The sequence below is a fragment of the Lepisosteus platostomus genome, chromosome 4 (genome assembly GCF_059453375.1).
Source record: "Lepisosteus platostomus isolate fLepPlt1 chromosome 4, fLepPlt1.hap1, whole genome shotgun sequence".
Taxonomy (NCBI): Eukaryota; Metazoa; Chordata; class Actinopteri; order Semionotiformes; family Lepisosteidae; genus Lepisosteus; species Lepisosteus platostomus.
This window is the reverse complement of record NC_142614.1, coordinates 43927389-43945658: the sequence shown is the minus strand read 5'-3', so window position 1 is coordinate 43945658 and position 18270 is coordinate 43927389. Positions and strand designations below refer to the sequence as shown.

Genomic DNA, 18270 nt, shown 5'->3' with positions numbered 1-18270 from the left:
CTGTAACCCCTCCCTACCCCCCCTCCATCGCACACTTGCTGATCCAGCTTGGTCTCAAACTCTGGGCTTCCTAAACTTGCATGAGGAAATAAAAAAAAGATTGCATACCCCAATTTTAAAAAAAGCCATTAAAAGAGCAGGATGCCCACTCACAACTCCATTATCATTTTTGTGCAGAAGTGTCAGCACAGCTTAGTAAACTGAGTGTTAAACAAAAGTTTAAAGAAGAGATTTAAACTTATTCAACCTTCCCACATTTAAAATCATGGGACTTGTTGTTGGGAGCAGCATGGTGGCACATTAGTTAGTATTGCTTCCTCACAGCACTGGGGCCCTGGGTTCAATTCTGGACCTGGAGTGCTATCTGTGTGCAGTTTGTTTGTCCTCCCCATATTTGTCTGAGTTTCCTTTGAGTGCTCTGGTTTTCTCCCACTGTATTTATATCTGTGTGCACTCTGCAATGGACTGGCAACCCATCCACTGTGTATCATACCTTGAACCTGTAGCTCACCAGGATAGGCTCCTGCTCCCTTGTGACCCTGTATTGAATGTGGTTATTAAATGGATGGAAGGGTTACCTGGTTAGTTGCTTACACTTCTCACTTTCACAATCCTCCCTCCACCTTAGGTAAGATCACTTTATTAGCCATATACAATTTTTCTTTTCTCATACCCCAGCTTGCCTTCTGTGAGACACACAGACAGGGAGAGAAGCTTGAGGTCAGAGTGGAGGGTCAGCCATTTATACAGCGCCCCTGAAAGTTAAGGGGCTTTGCTCAGGGGCTCAATGGAGTAGGATTCCTCTGGCGGCTGCAGGATTTAAACCGCCAACCTTCCAGCCACAGGCGCAGATCCTTAGCCACAGCGCCACAGCGCCACCGCACCTCCCTGTCTTCACTCTTGCAGCAGCAACTCCCAAACTCACCCTTCAGTAGAGGAAAGGGGTCTGACAACTATGTCCTTGCAGACAGCTTGGTGTTCTCCTGGGTGAATTATGCCTATAAAGCTCACTGTTCGAATCAAGCCTTATCCTCAGTGAGGGTTTGACCCAACTACAGGAATTACAACACAGTATTGGGTGCTGGTTTTTTCTTTGTTTTTAAACTTTAATGAAAACCACTAGTGTACTTGTGTGGAATCTTATTTTAAATTACAAAAATGCAATAGTTTTTGTAGGAGGAGTGACTTATTTATAGTTCCTTTTCTTAATGCTAGAACAAAATTAGTTCCAAATTTCTAGAATTAAAGCATAACATCCATTTCACATATTTGACTTCCTCTAACTGTGATCTTCTGAAGGGCTTTTAGACCAATAGAACGGGGTAGTGCGAGGTTATTTCAGCACAGCAAGCGCTGAGAGCCATGTAGCCTGTAAGACACTCATTAATACAAAGTACTTCTCTCAGTTCCCAAGCTGGACTGACAAAACAAGTGGCAGTTCCATAAAAAGGGTTTTTCCCATGAATTAAAAGGGATTAGAGATTGGGGTGTTCTCATACTCAGAGACAAATGAAAAGCATAAAGCAGAAGTATTAAAGAGATGAGGAGAAAGAAGTGGGAGACTAAAGAAGGGATCAAATGAGGTGGAGTCTTAGAATTTTGCGCTTCTAAAGAGGTAACAAATGCTGTTTGCTAACCATTTATCCCAAGAACTGATTAATAGTATAGCATAGATTCTCCCTGGTGACACAACTCAGCAACAATTTAGTTAAGTGCTCTGAAACAAAGTACAAGTGAAACCAAGTGCTGTTTCTCTGACCTACAAATACCTTTCACTCACAGCTAGATTACAGAAACAACTTGAAAGAGGTAGAGTCCAAAATAGAATTCTAAAACCAAATCACTAATTTTATAAATAATACTGAATACCCCATAACAAAAAAAAATCTGGTATTGTATATACTGTATTACCCACAATGACACCTTTGTATTTCTAGGAGTCTTTAAGGAAAGGTAGGGCCCCATCGATGAATGACAGCCAGTCTTAACACATCTTATGTAACACTAATAAAGACATTAATATAATTGTTCTAATTACAAAATTACAGCAAAAATGCTGTAAACGGGCAATCAGACAAAGAAGCTATTCAACAACAAGGGGTAAAAGAACACCAAATTACCAACTACATATCTAAGAACAAAAACTACTGGCACTCCTTAATGGCTTTGGCTTAGCATGTATTTGGTTTTGATCATGTGCACAGTAAAGGGTAGTACATCGGGTTTGCATTTCAAGGATAATTGATGTGAGGCTTGGGATGTAATTCATGTAAGGATTTGCTACTGATGAAATCAGGTACTATGATTTTATGGAAAATTGGTTTGCACACAATTCAGGGCAAGGGAAATACTGGATCATACCTGGAAAGGATAAAGCATAAAGAGGACAGGTTTCATTCATCATTCCTTGAAACAATCTTTGGTCTGTATCATGTCAACATGTTGGCACCATTTTTAGCACAATATGAAAGCACTGCTGAAGAGGTATGGACTTGCATTTTAATTAAGCTCCCACTTGCCTTTCCTCACATTCCAGGATTTCATTTTCATATGTATTCCTCTTCTTTGAACCTTTAGCCAAGTTTTCTGTTACAGAAACCATTTTTATAAAAGCCAGCTATTGTTTCAAAACGTTTGGCTCATCCGAGGCAAAAGTCAAATAAACCTCTGTCATATTCTGACAATAAGCACATTTCAGCTCTCTGCACGTATTTCACATGAAAAAACACCCAGACAGACTGAATGGGAAAATGTATTTTAAGACAATAAAACTGTTCTTTAATTATTATTTTCTGAGTATTTTTCAAATTCATACCTGTAATCTCCCCAAAGGAAAGGAAGAGTTTTTATTTGCCTTGTCTGCTATACTTTTTAAGTTTCTTTACCTCTGCTCGAAGTGTTTTTTTATGTTATACTGGTAGAAGGTTCCAGATTAGTATTTATTTCAATTGAGAAAAAACTAATTCCATTCTTTTTCACGTGTGCCTTGTAAGATTTTTGCATTTAAACAAACTCCACAAACTTCTCCTAAGCCTTCAGTGTCAAAGAGGAACTATGCCAGTAAAAGGCAAAAGACTCTATTCCCAGATTCCTGCTTTCTATTAATCCTTTATCATGTTACTTTAAGACATGCAGTATGTGAGAGCTTTGCTTTGTTGCAGCCCTATACATATGTGGCAACTGCTGACTCCAAACAAGTCTGAAAGCAGGGACTGCATTCCTGGGACAGGATTTAACTGGAAGGTTTAGGTAGCCAGTGGGTGTGCTTAATAGGATGGAGAAGAGAGAGTGAAGTATGTTGACCAGCCTCCCAGCTAATTAGTTCACCACTTAACAAAGGTAAGCCAGCAATGGAGGAGGACCCCTGGGGCCAGCTTCAAATCCTGCTCTGTGCCTGAGTGGCAGATGAAAAAAAAGAGAAAGAGAGAGAAAAAAAAGACAGATTCTTTGCATTTGTTCACGCTGGATGTGAGGATGGGCACAAGTTCAATAAATGTTCTGCGCTCCCAAAGGCATGAGGACACTGTCCGGTTGTATCTGAGAAAGAAGGATCTGGAGATGGACAGTGTTTTGGAGTCTTTGGAGGAGATAGTCTCTCGGGTGCTTCCTAACACAGACTCGAGCAGTGTCTTCAAGGATCGTGAGTACCATTCACTTGCTAATAGTATTCACCACATTGTTAGCAGCTGGTTCTGTCCTCCAAATTAAATTGCACATGAGGTACTAGTGCACATGTTTCGGATTCTGATTTGTGTATCTTTAAGCTTTTCTTAAATCAAACAGTATGGGGCTGTTATCTGTGTTATAAAGAATAAAAATGTCAGCTTTGACAATGTCGGAATTTATTTGCATACTCTGAGAAGTTACATTTATTTTAGATTACGTGATAAAGCAGTAAGAAAATTTGACAGTGCTTTTTTCTAAAAGTATTTGTCTTAAGTACTTTCAAGAACTTCATGAAGCTTTAGGAAATGTCATTTAAGATGCGCTGGGAAGCGTAAATTCAATTCTAGTAATTCCTGCAATGTTTAATTTCCATTTAATCAGTGGCTGGAAAAATACTACAAAACAAATTTATAGGGAATTTCCCACAAGCTTGTAATTATATTTTCTTTTGTAAATCTATACACTATATCTTTTTTCAAATGTATATTTGTATTGTTTTAAATATGTATATATTGTTTTATTAAATACATTTAACAAAATGTTATTTATTTTCATTGTGACTAAGTGTATAATTACATATTCGTTAAACTGAAACAAAATTATCCTATTTATTCTAATTCTAAAGTTTTTTAACAGTTTAAAGTCACCTTAAATGTGTTAAAATACAATTGGTTTTATTGATATTTTTATGGATTTTGCATTTTTTCAAATTAATTTATTGAAAAATATAATGTAAATAAAACAGATAAAAATGAAGACCTTCATATCAAAGTTTGTCTTTCCTTTTCAGGATTCTTAAATTATGCTCTTATCTGAGCTGCTTATAATAAATGACATCTGAAGAAAACAAGATAGGTAGCAGTATTATTGTGTTTCAAGTGGAAAATAGCAAACCCAAAGATTGAGTTAAGTTACTGTGTCCCTTAATCTGCAGAATTTCAATCAACATATACTGAAGTCTAGTCTGCATCGCTATAGTTAATCCCTTTTCTTTTAAACACTGTCATTTCATACCATTGAATTTTAATTTATGGCAGGTGCTTTTAAAAACTGTTTTCAAATGTATAGTATCAAATATCAATTTAATATTTCATTTGATTTTAGGATTTTTCCTGTGCAGTGTTACATAGCTGTCTTCACACTGTAAGTCATACTTTAGCATGGGGATTTTGATTATAAAACCATGCCTTAAGCTATACACTTCTATACACCTCTTTCAGTGCAGCACATTACAAGGAAGCTTGTCTTTTATTCTCTAAGGTAATATCTCTGTAAGAGTACATCTAAAACCAATCAAAAAGGATTCAATGACTGAAAGACTTCTCAGGAAAACATCAAAACATCTCCATCATCACTTCTGCACAAGTAAGACTTGTGCTTAAAATAAACTTTCTACAAGAAGTTGTTCCCTTATATTGTTGGTTAAATGTGGTGTGGTTAACTGAGAAAGATTTCCAGCTTTCTTTGATTTGACAGATCCTCAAATCAAAGGAAACAAGTTCCTGCAAATCCTTTACCACATTGCTCAGTGTTATTTGGTGTGGCTGAAGGAGTACAGTTTCCAACAATACTCCAGACCAACTGAGTCTCACCTTCAGATCACTGTTTCAGTTATAGAAGTGATTAAATCATTCCAATAAAAATATTTCTGTGCCGAATGGTAGGTTCCTTTTCAAGATGTTATGTTGGGATTCAGTCTTATATTTTAAATATTCTTTCATAACATTAAGTGTTGTATCATATAGCATTAAACACAACCATGATTAAGTGGGATGAACAAAAACAATTACTTAAGATATGTTCCAGTTTAAGAAATAATAACATTAAAATGTTCAGATACTGGGTTTAACTCATCTACATATTCTACTAGAAATGACATATTATACAGTTTATTTTTACAGATGAATAAGCACAAGGTTTGCTTTTCCACATAATCCCTCCCCATTCACTCAGGTATACTGGTATTATGGCTATGTTAATTACAAATATTATGGTTTGATTATGCTATTTCTACATATCTGTTAGGTCATGCTGACCTGTAACCACCTGCTTACAAATCAAGATCTAAAATTTTGAGGTTTGGCATTATATTAAAAATGTAGTTCAGGTGGGTAGCTGCGTCAGCATCCGTAGGCTGCAAAGGAACAAGTAATAGATTTATTCCATGCTGAAAAAAAGAAGAAAGAAAACACAACGTTTCAGCCGTGGAGCCTTCATCAGGTGTGAGAAAGATAAGGCAGTAGGCAAAGGTAATGTAGCGGGAGAACAAAGGCTGGGAGGGAGGAGGAGTGAGAGGCGGGAGCAGGGGACAGAAAGAGAGGCCAATCAAGAGGTGTGAAGTCAGAATAGGTGTAGAGAGGTGTGAAATGAAACCTTCAGTGAATGGAGAAAATGTAGTCTGTTGTTAGGAGAAGGGGGAAGGTGTGATCCTAGCCGCAGGATAATTTTGGTTTCGGTAGTCTTTCTGATGTATGGGTTCGGAAAACCGTCTTTGAGAACACAGACGGAGAGATTAGGGTGGTCGTGGCCATCAGAGGTGAAATGAGAAACAATGGGCTTGGAGAGATCTTTAATCTTCACAGATTAAATATTAAAAATGTACTTTGTGGAACTTAAGGGCACTATCCCCTCCCCCCTCTTTGATATTTTCTATCTATCATTCCGTAACAAAGTTTTGAATTTCAGATTTCTCTTGTGATTTTTTGTTCAATTCATTTGTCAGAATTTTGGTACCTGTATGTATGTAGACATCACGTTAAAACAGTCAGATCAGTTTTGCTTTGGTGGTCCCAGTCACAAATTGTTTAAGATGACAGCCCTGATATCATAAGAGATTCTCTTCACTTAACTTAACTCCATCGTGAAGGAAAATCTTAGCCATTGTCAAAGAACGTGAACCTTATGCTACAAAGAGGAAATATGGAAGTGTTATTTTGATTTCATGGATATGTCCATTTCTTTATTGAAGACACTAGGAGGTCAATCCAATTTGAATGAGTCTTTGACTTGGAGATCAGAGACTTTCCTCACTGCTGGGAAGAGAGTTCGGGTGCCTTTAATGTTCCAAAGGGGGATTGGACTGCACAAGGACAATAAGGCTTATTTCCGGCATCCAGGCTTTGCAAGATTCTGTCCTTTATCCTTTGTTAAAAGAATCAAAGTGATCTCGGACGCCTTGTCCTGTAAATGTAGCTGGGACTTTTGATGAGAGTTCTTCTGTCCTGCAGCCTCTTTTATGCATACCACATAAAACAATCTGCATATATTCATTTGGTGTGTGGGGGGGGTCTTATTATTAATTAGAAAGCAGCCTAGAGTATAAGCATGAACTGACAAAGCATTGAATGCAGCATTGTGTGTGATGAACTGCTTTCAATTACTGTATCTGTAATCCTGATTAAAATGCTATCAGCAACCTGTTAGGGGACATACTGTAGATCTCAATTTTTTACCTTCTCACTGCAGAGATTTAAAACACGTAAAAAGCAGCTGTGTTGTTTCTGAGCAAGTATCAGATAATGCCCACAAAGTTCTCTCTTTAGCACAGGAAAACGAGTTATGCATTTCCCATCGCCTTAATATGGATTTTCCAAAAACAAGCAGTTTAAATACTTTCAGCTGTAGATCAAACAATGTGCCATTTTAAAAGCTATTTCTTCATGCATGCCAAAACAGTCTACTAAATTCTAGGACTAAAATACTGGCCACAACATCCTTTACCGAACCTCCCCAAATGATAATAGTCTTAATTCTGAACGAAGGGCAGAGAGGGGAGATTTAACAAGCAATACAATATTTGGAAATGTACAAATACATTTGCAGAAGGTGCCCATATTTAGGATGGCACAGGGGCAGGGAAATTGGCTCACAGCTCTTAGAAACTGGGTTTGATTCCTGAGTGCAGTGTCTTTTGTGCAGTTTCATGATTTTCAATGTTCAATGGGTTTTCTCCAGTTGATATCCCACATTCCAAAGGTTTCCATTCCATATCCGGCTAAGTTAATTGGTGTGTCTAAATTGTTCCTGCGTGTGTGTACTGTATGTATACCCTGCAGTGAGCTAGGTGTAGGCCTGCCTAATGTCCTATATTTCTGGGAAGCACCCTCATGACAAATAAGCATCTTTGCATTTCTAGTACTGCTATAATTCAAGATCCCAGTTTATCCCACAAATGTTCAATGGGCCTTAGGTAGGGCAGACACGCTAAGCATAAGGGCCACATTCTCATTACACAAGAAAGCCATCATTACATGAGTAGCATGAGGACAAGCATAATCCTTTAGAGTGCTGTCACATCAGCATGACAGGAAGGGCAGGAAGTGAGATCCCAGGACTCGATCATTTAACACTTTGTAGTCAGATTGCCATCAATCATTGCAAGTGGAATTTTGTAGTAACTAGATGCTCCTGCCCAGACCATCACAATTGGATGATGATCTTGGGGAAGTGTAATGAGCATTGAAAGACTGTGTTTGGTTATCTCCTCTTTGTCAGGTTATAAATTACTATCCATGATCACCCGGCGACTGACGGTGCACTGACTTAGACCAGCCTCCAACATACCTACAGTATGTCAGAAAATCATAATTCTCTTAATAAGTGAGACCCATCCTTTTTGTCATTCTCATTCTTTTTTCCTTTTTGTTTAAATTTCTTCTTTTTCTCCAAGCTTAATATTCAAAATGTTAAATCATCTCATCACCTGAATCCAGTCCATCCTTATTAAGTGATTTAATATTTAGGCAACAAATCACTCAGATATGACCACAGTCAGACATGAATGATCAATTAATCAAGAAGACACCCAAAAGATTTATTCAAAAGTATTCAAATCCTTCCTAAGCAGGACCATTTTGTGAAACTGAATGCTTAAACTTAAAGACTTCTAAGAGCTAGATAAGTTACAGAAAACATCAGCAAAAAATAAAAATGTCTTTTTGGGTAGAATTCTACCAGTTTTGCACATCAGGTTGTAATATTATATTATTAAAAACATGGATTTCCACTTCTATGGCCTGTTCTATTTGTTATTAAATTTAATTAAGAACCAAAAAGCCCTCCTTTATCGCTTAAAACAGCCGTAGTAGTTTTCCAGTAATTCTGAGTTTTTCTGGAATGTGTATTAAAGATGAATGAATTTTAAAAAGCAAGTTTTGTAAAAAAGGACACCTCAAAATTCTAGTTAGCAACTGATCTGCAAACATCTTTAACCCAGTATATTTGCTCTCTGTTCATAGTTGAGGCTTAGTGAACACCTGTGATTTTGCCTGGAAAAGCGATCTTTGAGGGTCAAAGATATAAATGGCTTGTATATTTAAAACACAGCAGTGGAACTATAGTTAGAAAAGAGAAAGTGGAAATAACCGGAACAGTGCAGTTCATCAATGACAATGAAAATGTATAGCAATGTCATGTGTAATCTATCTATAGAAGTATGCCCACATACTTCGGCATCGACCTGCAGGTGGAAGCAATTGTATTTAATCATAATATTAACCAGGCCCTGGCTCAACAGGAACAGATCTAAGCACTTTAATTGAAATGTAGCTAAAATTTGTTTTGTGCTGCTTCGAAGCTCTGAAATAACATGTTTTAAATTTGAAATAGATGTGTCCCAAATGTTCTGTCATTATCAGGGGGTTATTAGAGGTGAACCCAAAGCAAAGTTCAGATTTCATTACAACAAAAAACTAAGAATTAGAAAGAAGTTACGAACAGAATGAATCATGGTCTTTTGTTGTCCTAATTGTTTTTTTTAGTTTCTCATGTCCATGGAAATATTTTAGGATGCTATGGAAATGAAAATATGAACGATAAAATGGATGATGCATCAGAGATGCAAACAATATATTTTGAAATTCTTCACAGTTTTAAGTAATACTCTATGCAAATTTGAACACAGAGTGTGTTAAGAATGTCAGCTGCACCTTGCTCATGTGATCTTAAAAACATTTTGTTCCTGACAAAGTGTGTTACTGAAGAATGAATTGGAAAAGGCAACGTTTTGGGAAAAAAGGGACACTTTAAAATGCTAGTTAGCAACTGAGTGGAAATATGAGATGGGAAATCAAATGTAATTCATAGTACAGAAATGTAACTCAGAATTATAAGATAGAGCTGTTAAAACAATTTGAATTTCAAAGTTGCTGACACAAAACTTTATGTAAACTTCAAAAAGGAAAGATTAAAAAAGTAGACTTTACTGTGTAGGTGAAGTACAGATTCAACCAGCACATTGTTTCTGTTATGAAGTAGGCCTCAGGGAAATTGGCTTTTCTTCAAAAGCTTAAGTTGTGTCTAAACCCTAAAGACAAATTGATGGTTGTTAACAGCTTGGTACTTCCTCTCCTTGGTTCTTGTAATGGCGTGTAGAAATTGAAAAATACCTTGGCTGCAGACCAGAACAATAAACAATAGACTAAATCGACCTGGTTTTTACCAGTCTGTGTCCGTATATGGTCCAAATATTTCAATTTCAATTGTCACCTAGCTCTTTTTATAAAGTGAGGACTGTCTGTCAAACTCCATATAAAAATGGTGTGAGAAGCTGTCTATGCTGCCAGAGAGTGATTATCAAATTATAAAGTTATGCTAGTTTTCCATCCACCCTCTGGAAGACAATCAGAATTTTCTGAATCTTAATCTTATCAAAGCTTTTTATACACAGTTCAGGGTTGGCAGACCATTTTTCTTGAGTAACGATAATACTTGTTGTTAACCAATAAAAAGTCAATAATGCCTAAGAATTGTTAACCTCTATGCTACCAGCTGTAAGTTACAACCCACATACTGTTTACAGTATGAAGGGAACTCAGAGCCCTAAGTTGTAAGCACAACTGGTGTACAGAGATTTCTCATACTACTTTTTCAAATGCTTTCCTACAATTTGAGATTGACCTACAACTTCCCTAGTTCTGTGCCCTTGCACCTTCTTATTATACTTTAGTTAAAATTGTGAAACCAGAAAATAACTAAACAAATCTGATAAGAAAGGTTTCAGTTTCCTTTGATCACACTGTTTGATTTTTTTCATATAAAGTTACGTGGAGCAAACTAAAAATCTGTGTATGATCACTGATTGGTCAGGAACGATTGTACCTTCTGTCAGTTTTGTCCCTTTTATGTTCCTGAGTAATACTCAAATTTTAAATCAGTAAGTACATTCACTCTTGAATTTTCACATAATAATGTTTAAAAGTGTCTTGTTTTAACAATTGATTGAGCTGTGGGTGGATTCAAAACACATTTGTCACATATGTCACATTTTTTCATCTCCTGTATAAATGTCAAAATCATGGATGACATGCCCGGAGCCTATTCTGAAGAGCACAAACACGCACACACTCGCACCATGGCACATTTTTACAAAACCCAGTTAAACGACCAGTACATCTTTGGACTGAGGGAGGAACCTAGGGCATCCAGAGGAAACCCACATGAACACGGGGAGAGCATACAAATTAATGGAACAAGACAATAAGATAACAAGTGGTAATAGCAGGTAATATTTAATTGAATAATACAAAAACATATTATTTCCTACCATTTATCTTTAATACTTGTATTTCTATTACACTCATATGTATTAATTATGTTAAACACAAAGATAATTTGTCAGTGATCGCTGGATCCTTAAGATGTCAATAAAAAGCTGGGAACACTTTAAGGGGAGCAGTTGATGTGTAATGCTTAAAAATCATTTCAAAAGATACCAGCTAAAATCTAATCAGCATGTCCAAAGTAATTTGGAAAACATTGATAAAGACATTTATGAAGTTATGAAAAAAAAGATAATTCCATTTTGTAAATAAAAGTGTTAAGAAAGTAATATGATGTCTAAAATGTACTTTTTTTCTATTTATTCTTTGCCTGTTGCTAGACCTTATACAGTAAAGTTTTTTATATACAGTATGTAGTTCAAAGGACCAGAAATACTTTATTATATTGTGAAAGTTAGAACTAAAGGAAACATTCACAATCATCAATCATATTAAATATAATGTATGTGAACACAATCAAAATCATTACAAATGGTAATTGATAACTAGTTCAATGGTAAGAAAAATATTTCAATTTAAGTACCATATTATACACAGTGAACACAGTAACAATTATGTTTAAAGATCCCTTTAATCAGTATGAGAAACAGCTGTTATGATTTAAAAATGTGTTGTGTAAAAACCTAGACACTGGTGGTCTTGCTGATTATTAGAGGTTTACAGCCTGAAAAGAATTTGAATGTAGTTTTTAAGATTCTTATCCTCAGAATGTTCTAGTATGTGTTATAAATATAATTGTACTTGTTAAGATGGATCATACATGTGCTTACGTTATCGTGCTCAATAATATATTGCACATACGTACTTTAAAGTGCACTACAGTACATGAAACAGAGGTGGGATTAGCTGGTGGCATAGCATTTGGTGGTTTATACTGATAGGAGACTTATCGTTGTATGATCATAACTGTGGTTTGTAGAGGATAGAGTCAAAATAATGTAAATGGTGAGGACACCACAGAGAGCTTTTTCTATTTGGTTTCTATCTATGGCCTCCAAGACAGTCCGAATGGCCTCCTCTTCCACGTAACTCTTCTTAAAAAATGAAATTAGGCATAAAATGACAACCACAAACTGAACAACGTTCATACATTAAAAAAAAACTGAAATAAGAAATGCCTGAGTTTATTCTTCTGTTACAATGATTTTAGCATTTGGTAGAAAAGGCTGAGTTTAAGTGGAAGTTCTGTTTGATTCCACATTATCAGTTTGTTACAGTGGGAGAAAACTACAGCATTTATTTTCAAACAAACCAATACTGAAAGACATTAAAAATGTAACAGATGAGTATTTACACCTGTAGCATTATTTGGGTTTTTAATGCCTCTCAGAGTATCAGATAAATGGCTCATCATGAATTCTTGTCACATCACACCTGAGGATTCATTAGTGTTTGGATTTGCTCAGATTGCTCAGTGCTTTTTTTCAAACTTAAGCCTTTGTAATGGTATCTTTGGATAACATTCATTAAATTGATCCAACTACTCTGTTGATAAGGTTGAGTTTGAACTCACCAACTGTATCAGTTCTCTGTTACTGGGGACTCCCAGTAAACAAAGTAGTGCAAGTAGTGTAAGATTTTAAGAAAATTAAAACTACGAACAAGCACACAGATAAGGACAGGTTATATTGTATCTGCAATCAGAACTAAAGAAAGACGTGGGGCAGACTGATAGACCATGAGAGCCCAAGCACCACCTCCAACTCCTCTTGATGGTAAAGTTCCATTTTAAACCAGAGGTGAATCAGAGTCTATAAACAACACAAAATGTTGGATCAGACAGGAGACAACAAACATAGCCATGAGAATACACCTTCATTACACCTTTCGATCACAAGGGATCTCAAAACATTACATACTGTATGTCTGGGAACTCTCTTCAACCACCACTGAAATGCAGCCCCACTACAAAGCAGAGCAGGTAGAAAAATAAGAAATTGCTTCATCAGTTGAATCACGGAGGAACATCAGAATGGTCAGGCTTCAGATTGTACAGGTCCAGAGTGAAATTTATCTAGGTCACCAGGGTTAACACCTTCACCTTTAGGACCAGCGTCATGGGATCTTCATTGACAAAGTGGTCAGGACCTTAGTTTAATGTCTTGTCTGAAAGATGGCTGTCTTCTACATCACAGTGTCCCTGGTCAGCATAACAGGAAACTCTTGTTCAGAGTGAAGAGTGCCACCTAGTGGTCCACCAACACCACATAAAACAGCGACCTGGGTCTCCATGAAGGTCTCCAATCCCAGTACTGACCAGATCTAACCTTGTGTAGCTTCTAAAATCTATCAGGATCAGCCTGATCAGTGTAAAGGATTTTGGGCTCTAGCATTGCTATTATTAATAATTTCATACTGTTTATTTGAGATATAACCACCTTGAGTGTTACCAACAGTATGGAATTATTAAAAATAGCAATGCTACAGCCCAAAATCCTTTACACTGTGGAACTTTAGCGAGAAGCAAGTAAGAGGATTCAACCAGCTAACTGCAGTAGACCACCTGGACAGACGTGCAGGGATTTGCGCTGACTGTTTTCAATGTACTTGGCAGTGAACGTGGTGGGGATGCTGCATGAGTTCTGGAAAAGGAAGCAGACGGGCGGAGTTCTGGTGCGTCCCGAGAGCCTGGTGGTGTATGAATGCGTCTCCTCCCCCAGCCCCCCTTTCGTCTGCTACGTCACCTTACCTGGAGGCAGCTGCTTTGGCAATTTCCAGGTAAGTCCTCCATTTTGTCCTATTCCGGACTGTTGACCACAGTGTTTGATTTATGGTGAAGGCGTGAAAGCAGTACTATATCAAAGTATCTTGCTGTCAGAAAAGCGCAAGTTATTAAGATGTGAAATTTTAGGCTCTGTCATCCCTCATCGCGGTAGATCTTGTTTTTGTGAACCAAAGGTTTTTACAATATACTGTATGTGAAATACTGAAGAAGTCTGCCTTTAGATCTCTTTTCTGTGTGTACTGACTCCAGTTCATTATACTAATACACCGATGCTTCTGCGGCATGTAAGATGAACAGATGATTTACAAAAACATTCAACATAAAAATATATTAGAAAACAGTTTTCCTAGATAACACACATTAGTTGGATTTGTTGTGCAGTATTCAGTTGGTATGGTTTTGGTTTGTGACATAAAGTTCTCAGAAGTGAGGCCAAAGTTGGTTCATATTTGACACCAAATAATTGTGCTGCCTTTCAGCAAAATGTTTATGCCAGAAACACTGAGCAACTGTGTTAGGTTACTGAGTTTACTCGTGCTGATAAAAATGTTGTATGTTAAAAAAAATCTTAAACCAGAAAAATCCGGACTTGGAGCACCTGTATAATTTACTCCATTGCCGAATTTCATCCTCGGGATCTGACAAATGGAAAATTACTCTTAACCTAACTCCCACTGCCCATTCTTTGTCATCTGCACATTTACATTAAATTGTTCTAATGATGCTCATTAAGCACTCAACTCTTTTTTCCAATTTTCATGATTTCTTTTTAGTCTAGAAGGCACACAATACCAGATTGCTATCATAAATCACATTCCTTTCCCCAGTTTTTCTGGCTATTTTCAGTTAATATCTGTGTAATTTCAGTCATTTGATGAATGGTAGAATATGTACACAGAAAATGTACTTCAGACTTCCAGCTTGCTGGAACAACTTATCTTGCTTCCTGGGACTGAATTGGAATGTTGTGACTCGTGTTCTCTTTTTTTATTTTCTTGCAGCAAGATTTTTGAATACAAGTAGAGGTGAATTTAAAATATTTCAGAGCTAGTGAACTTTTGGCAGGCAAGGCAACTGCAAAAACCAGAAGTCGTAGGGTGTGGCAAATCTGGTTCATGTGTTTCTAATTTATGGATGGGGCTCCACTCCATCAGAAAGCTTGCCCTAGCAAATACCTGTCCATGTTCATAAAGATGGGAGGACTGGAGCCATCAGAGTAAAATACCTCACTCAAAGTACAACAGCAGGGTGGAAAGGAGTGTTTTCAACCTTCAACCTGGTAGTTACAATTCCAGAGCCTTTCCCACTACACTACATTCTCTTTATTAAGCTGTTTACTTATTAAATTCAAGGGTAACTTGTAGAAATGCAATATACTGTACATACTGTAAATGCAAATACATTTACATTCAAAGCTTTGTTGAATCGGGCCTTCTTTGTAGCTGCCTGACCACATTTTAGAGGCCCTTAGTAAGAAACATGGGAGATAGTACCACAGACGCAAGATCAATGAAAGGGCCATGTGTTGGGTGAAGTATGGTTATTTTTATTTTTATGTTGTATTTTGTTGTATTTGTGAAAATGAATCTACAAATTTCATCACAAAAAGCTAGTGAACTTGTAAAATTCAAACACAGTAAAAAATTAAATCACCTGTGTCTAACCAAATAGAATGTACAGCATAAATCTGACAACCTGTATTCATTACCTACTGTATCTATACTGAGTTCAGTTCCTATTAAACATGAATAAACATCTTTAAAAGCATAATGGATTAATAAATGGGTTAGTCTAATGTTAATACATAACAGTAAGGATAACGTCATGTCCTGTGAAATTAGGCTTTTAGAATATGATTTTCTCTTTTTTTGCTCTTTTTTTCTATTTAATCCCCTATCCGTTACATTGAGGAGAGTGGAATAAGACTTAAAAAGTTACTTAACTGTTCTGTTGTATTCAGCATACCTGTGAAGTTTAGGACAAAATACGCTTTATCATGCACTTGGCACTTCTGAGCTCATATTATGACGATATGTAGCAGACCACATTAACAAGGAATATTGATGTTGTGTTAGTGCTTTTTTGTTAGTAATCGGTATCAATATATAATCACACTCATTTACAGGTACAGTACTGTACAGTATATCATTGTCTTGTGGCACATCCACTTCAATAAGACAGAATTCAGGTAACAGGCAAGGGAGGAAATAGGAGGTACATCCCTGTATATTCCAGCACACTGGAGACAACTCATTTGTCCAAGTTGGTACTTGGTACACCCTCTACCCTTGGTACACTTGAAGCCCTACATTGACTTCACAGAGAAGAGCCTATGTACAGATGTGTTACATATTACAATATTTAGTCATGTTTATTCCCACTGAGAGTCATAAAACAAAGGGAAACCCGTAGCCTGTCCCAGAAATATAGCAGCTGTACTATCCACTATGCCACCCTGAATATGTGCACCTTCTGAAGAGTGCCTGCATATTAAAATCCATTTCAAAACTGATGTCTGAACCCAGGATCCTGCAGCAGTCCAAATTCCAATGCGTGATCTCAACTTTTGCCTTCACGTGTGTTGTACATGAGATGGTTAAAAATGTTTCACCTCCTCATATTTCTGAGAGAGATGGTGAACAGGTTGATATACTGCAGTGACCCAGCAATAGGACTTCTTTACCTCAAGATGTGTCCCAATACAGAGTTAGTATTACTACCTTTCTGGTAATACAGCTTCATGACATCAGTTTGATGCTAGGGTTGTAAGTATAGAATACCAATGAGCAGTTGCATTGCTTTAATTCTGAACATTAATGTGGACGGTGCCAATTGGTTTGAATTTTTATTTCATTTATTTTATTCAAATGTCTTTGATTCTTTTCTATGCATGTACTGGGTAATGTTCCAAAGGTTTGGGCTATAGTGACAGAGAAATTTGTGGAGGCTTTTTAACAGACCAATATTTATGCAAGTCATTATCAACTTTATAGGTTTTATCAATTCATTACTGGATAAAGGTCAGACTTTGGCTACCCTTAGCCAATTTACTCCTAAAAATAAGTTGACTTTCAGTCCTAAGATTGTAATAGATAAATAAACACTGATGCAGATGTATGGTTCACCTGCACATACAGTAGGAAGAACTTAGGCATTGCAGTGTAGAACATTAATTGTAAACTACAATATGAATATCAATGCAGTGCAGTCATAACATTTGATCCTGTTAATTTCATTTAGAGCAGCATACAGTAGCTGTTGAGCAATGCTTTAAGTTTCTTAAAGCGGTATCAGTCCTGCAGTCTTTGAAATTGTTTTTCTTATAATTGTAATAGATTTATATTTTCTGAATATTGCCCTTTGATTAACACACATATACAGAATGTACAGGTGGATGCTGCACATTGGTGGTGGTGGAGGGGAGTCCCCATTACCTGTAAAGTGCTTTGAGTGGAGTGTCCAGAAAAGCGCTATATAAGTGTAAGCAATTATTATTATTATTATTATTATTATTATTATTATTATTATTATTATTATTATTATTATTATTATTATTATTGTTATTGTTATTGTTATTGTTATTATTATTACAGTAGTCAGAAACAACTTATCACTCTATTCTAAGAAAAATATATAGATATTGCTAAAATTATTTTATTGTTAGTTTGATAGTTTGATTAATATTTGAGACTGACAAAGATTCACTCTACTGACTGACTATTGAATAAGCACTAAACATTCTTCTTACTCAGACCTGGTGAAAATCATTGGTGATAATCAATGGTGGAGGATGGACTCCAGCATGTAGTCAGTTCACTGTCGGGAGTGCTCACAGCCAGCAACCAAACCTAGCAAGATGTTACAGGTAAACACAGTCTGTGAATGACACACCACCACTTGGAAGACCATGAATCATGAGACCTTGATTGAAAGATCAATGTCCAAATAGGATGAGTTGGAGAGGAGTGTAGAACAGGAACAAAACTGCACTGGAAGTGATTGATATCAACTTGAGTGCATGGTGCTAAATTGCTAAGGTCCTAGGACCTTATTAACCACAATTCCTAACCCTTCCTTGATGTGACAACATTCCAGCAGGACTATGCTTGTGCACATGCTACTCTTGTAACTATGGTTCTTTTGTGTGATGAGAATGTGACAATTATGCTGTGGACAGCCTGCCTGCCAGACCTGAGCTCCACTGAACATTTATGGGATGAGCTGGGGTGCTGTGTGCTATCTAGGAAGCAGAGACCAGTGAACAGGCACATATTTGTCCTTACCATACAAGAGGAATGAGCCAGAATCCCATAACACAGC

General features: G+C 36.8%; 1 protein-coding gene across 1 annotated transcript in view; it reads left to right on the top strand.

The window, feature by feature from the left end:
- The first annotated feature begins 3271 nt into the window (after positions 1–3271).
- The window catches only part of lix1 (limb and CNS expressed 1), a 29959-nt gene continuing 14960 nt past the window's right edge, over positions 3272–18270 (top strand). The window contains exons 1-2 of the mRNA XM_088629566.1: positions 3272–3640; positions 13780–13943. Of these exons, the coding sequence (XP_088485692.1) occupies positions 3406–3640; positions 13780–13943 (399 nt within the window). The 5' untranslated portion in view covers positions 3272–3405. The remainder of the gene's footprint in view (positions 3641–13779; positions 13944–18270) is intronic.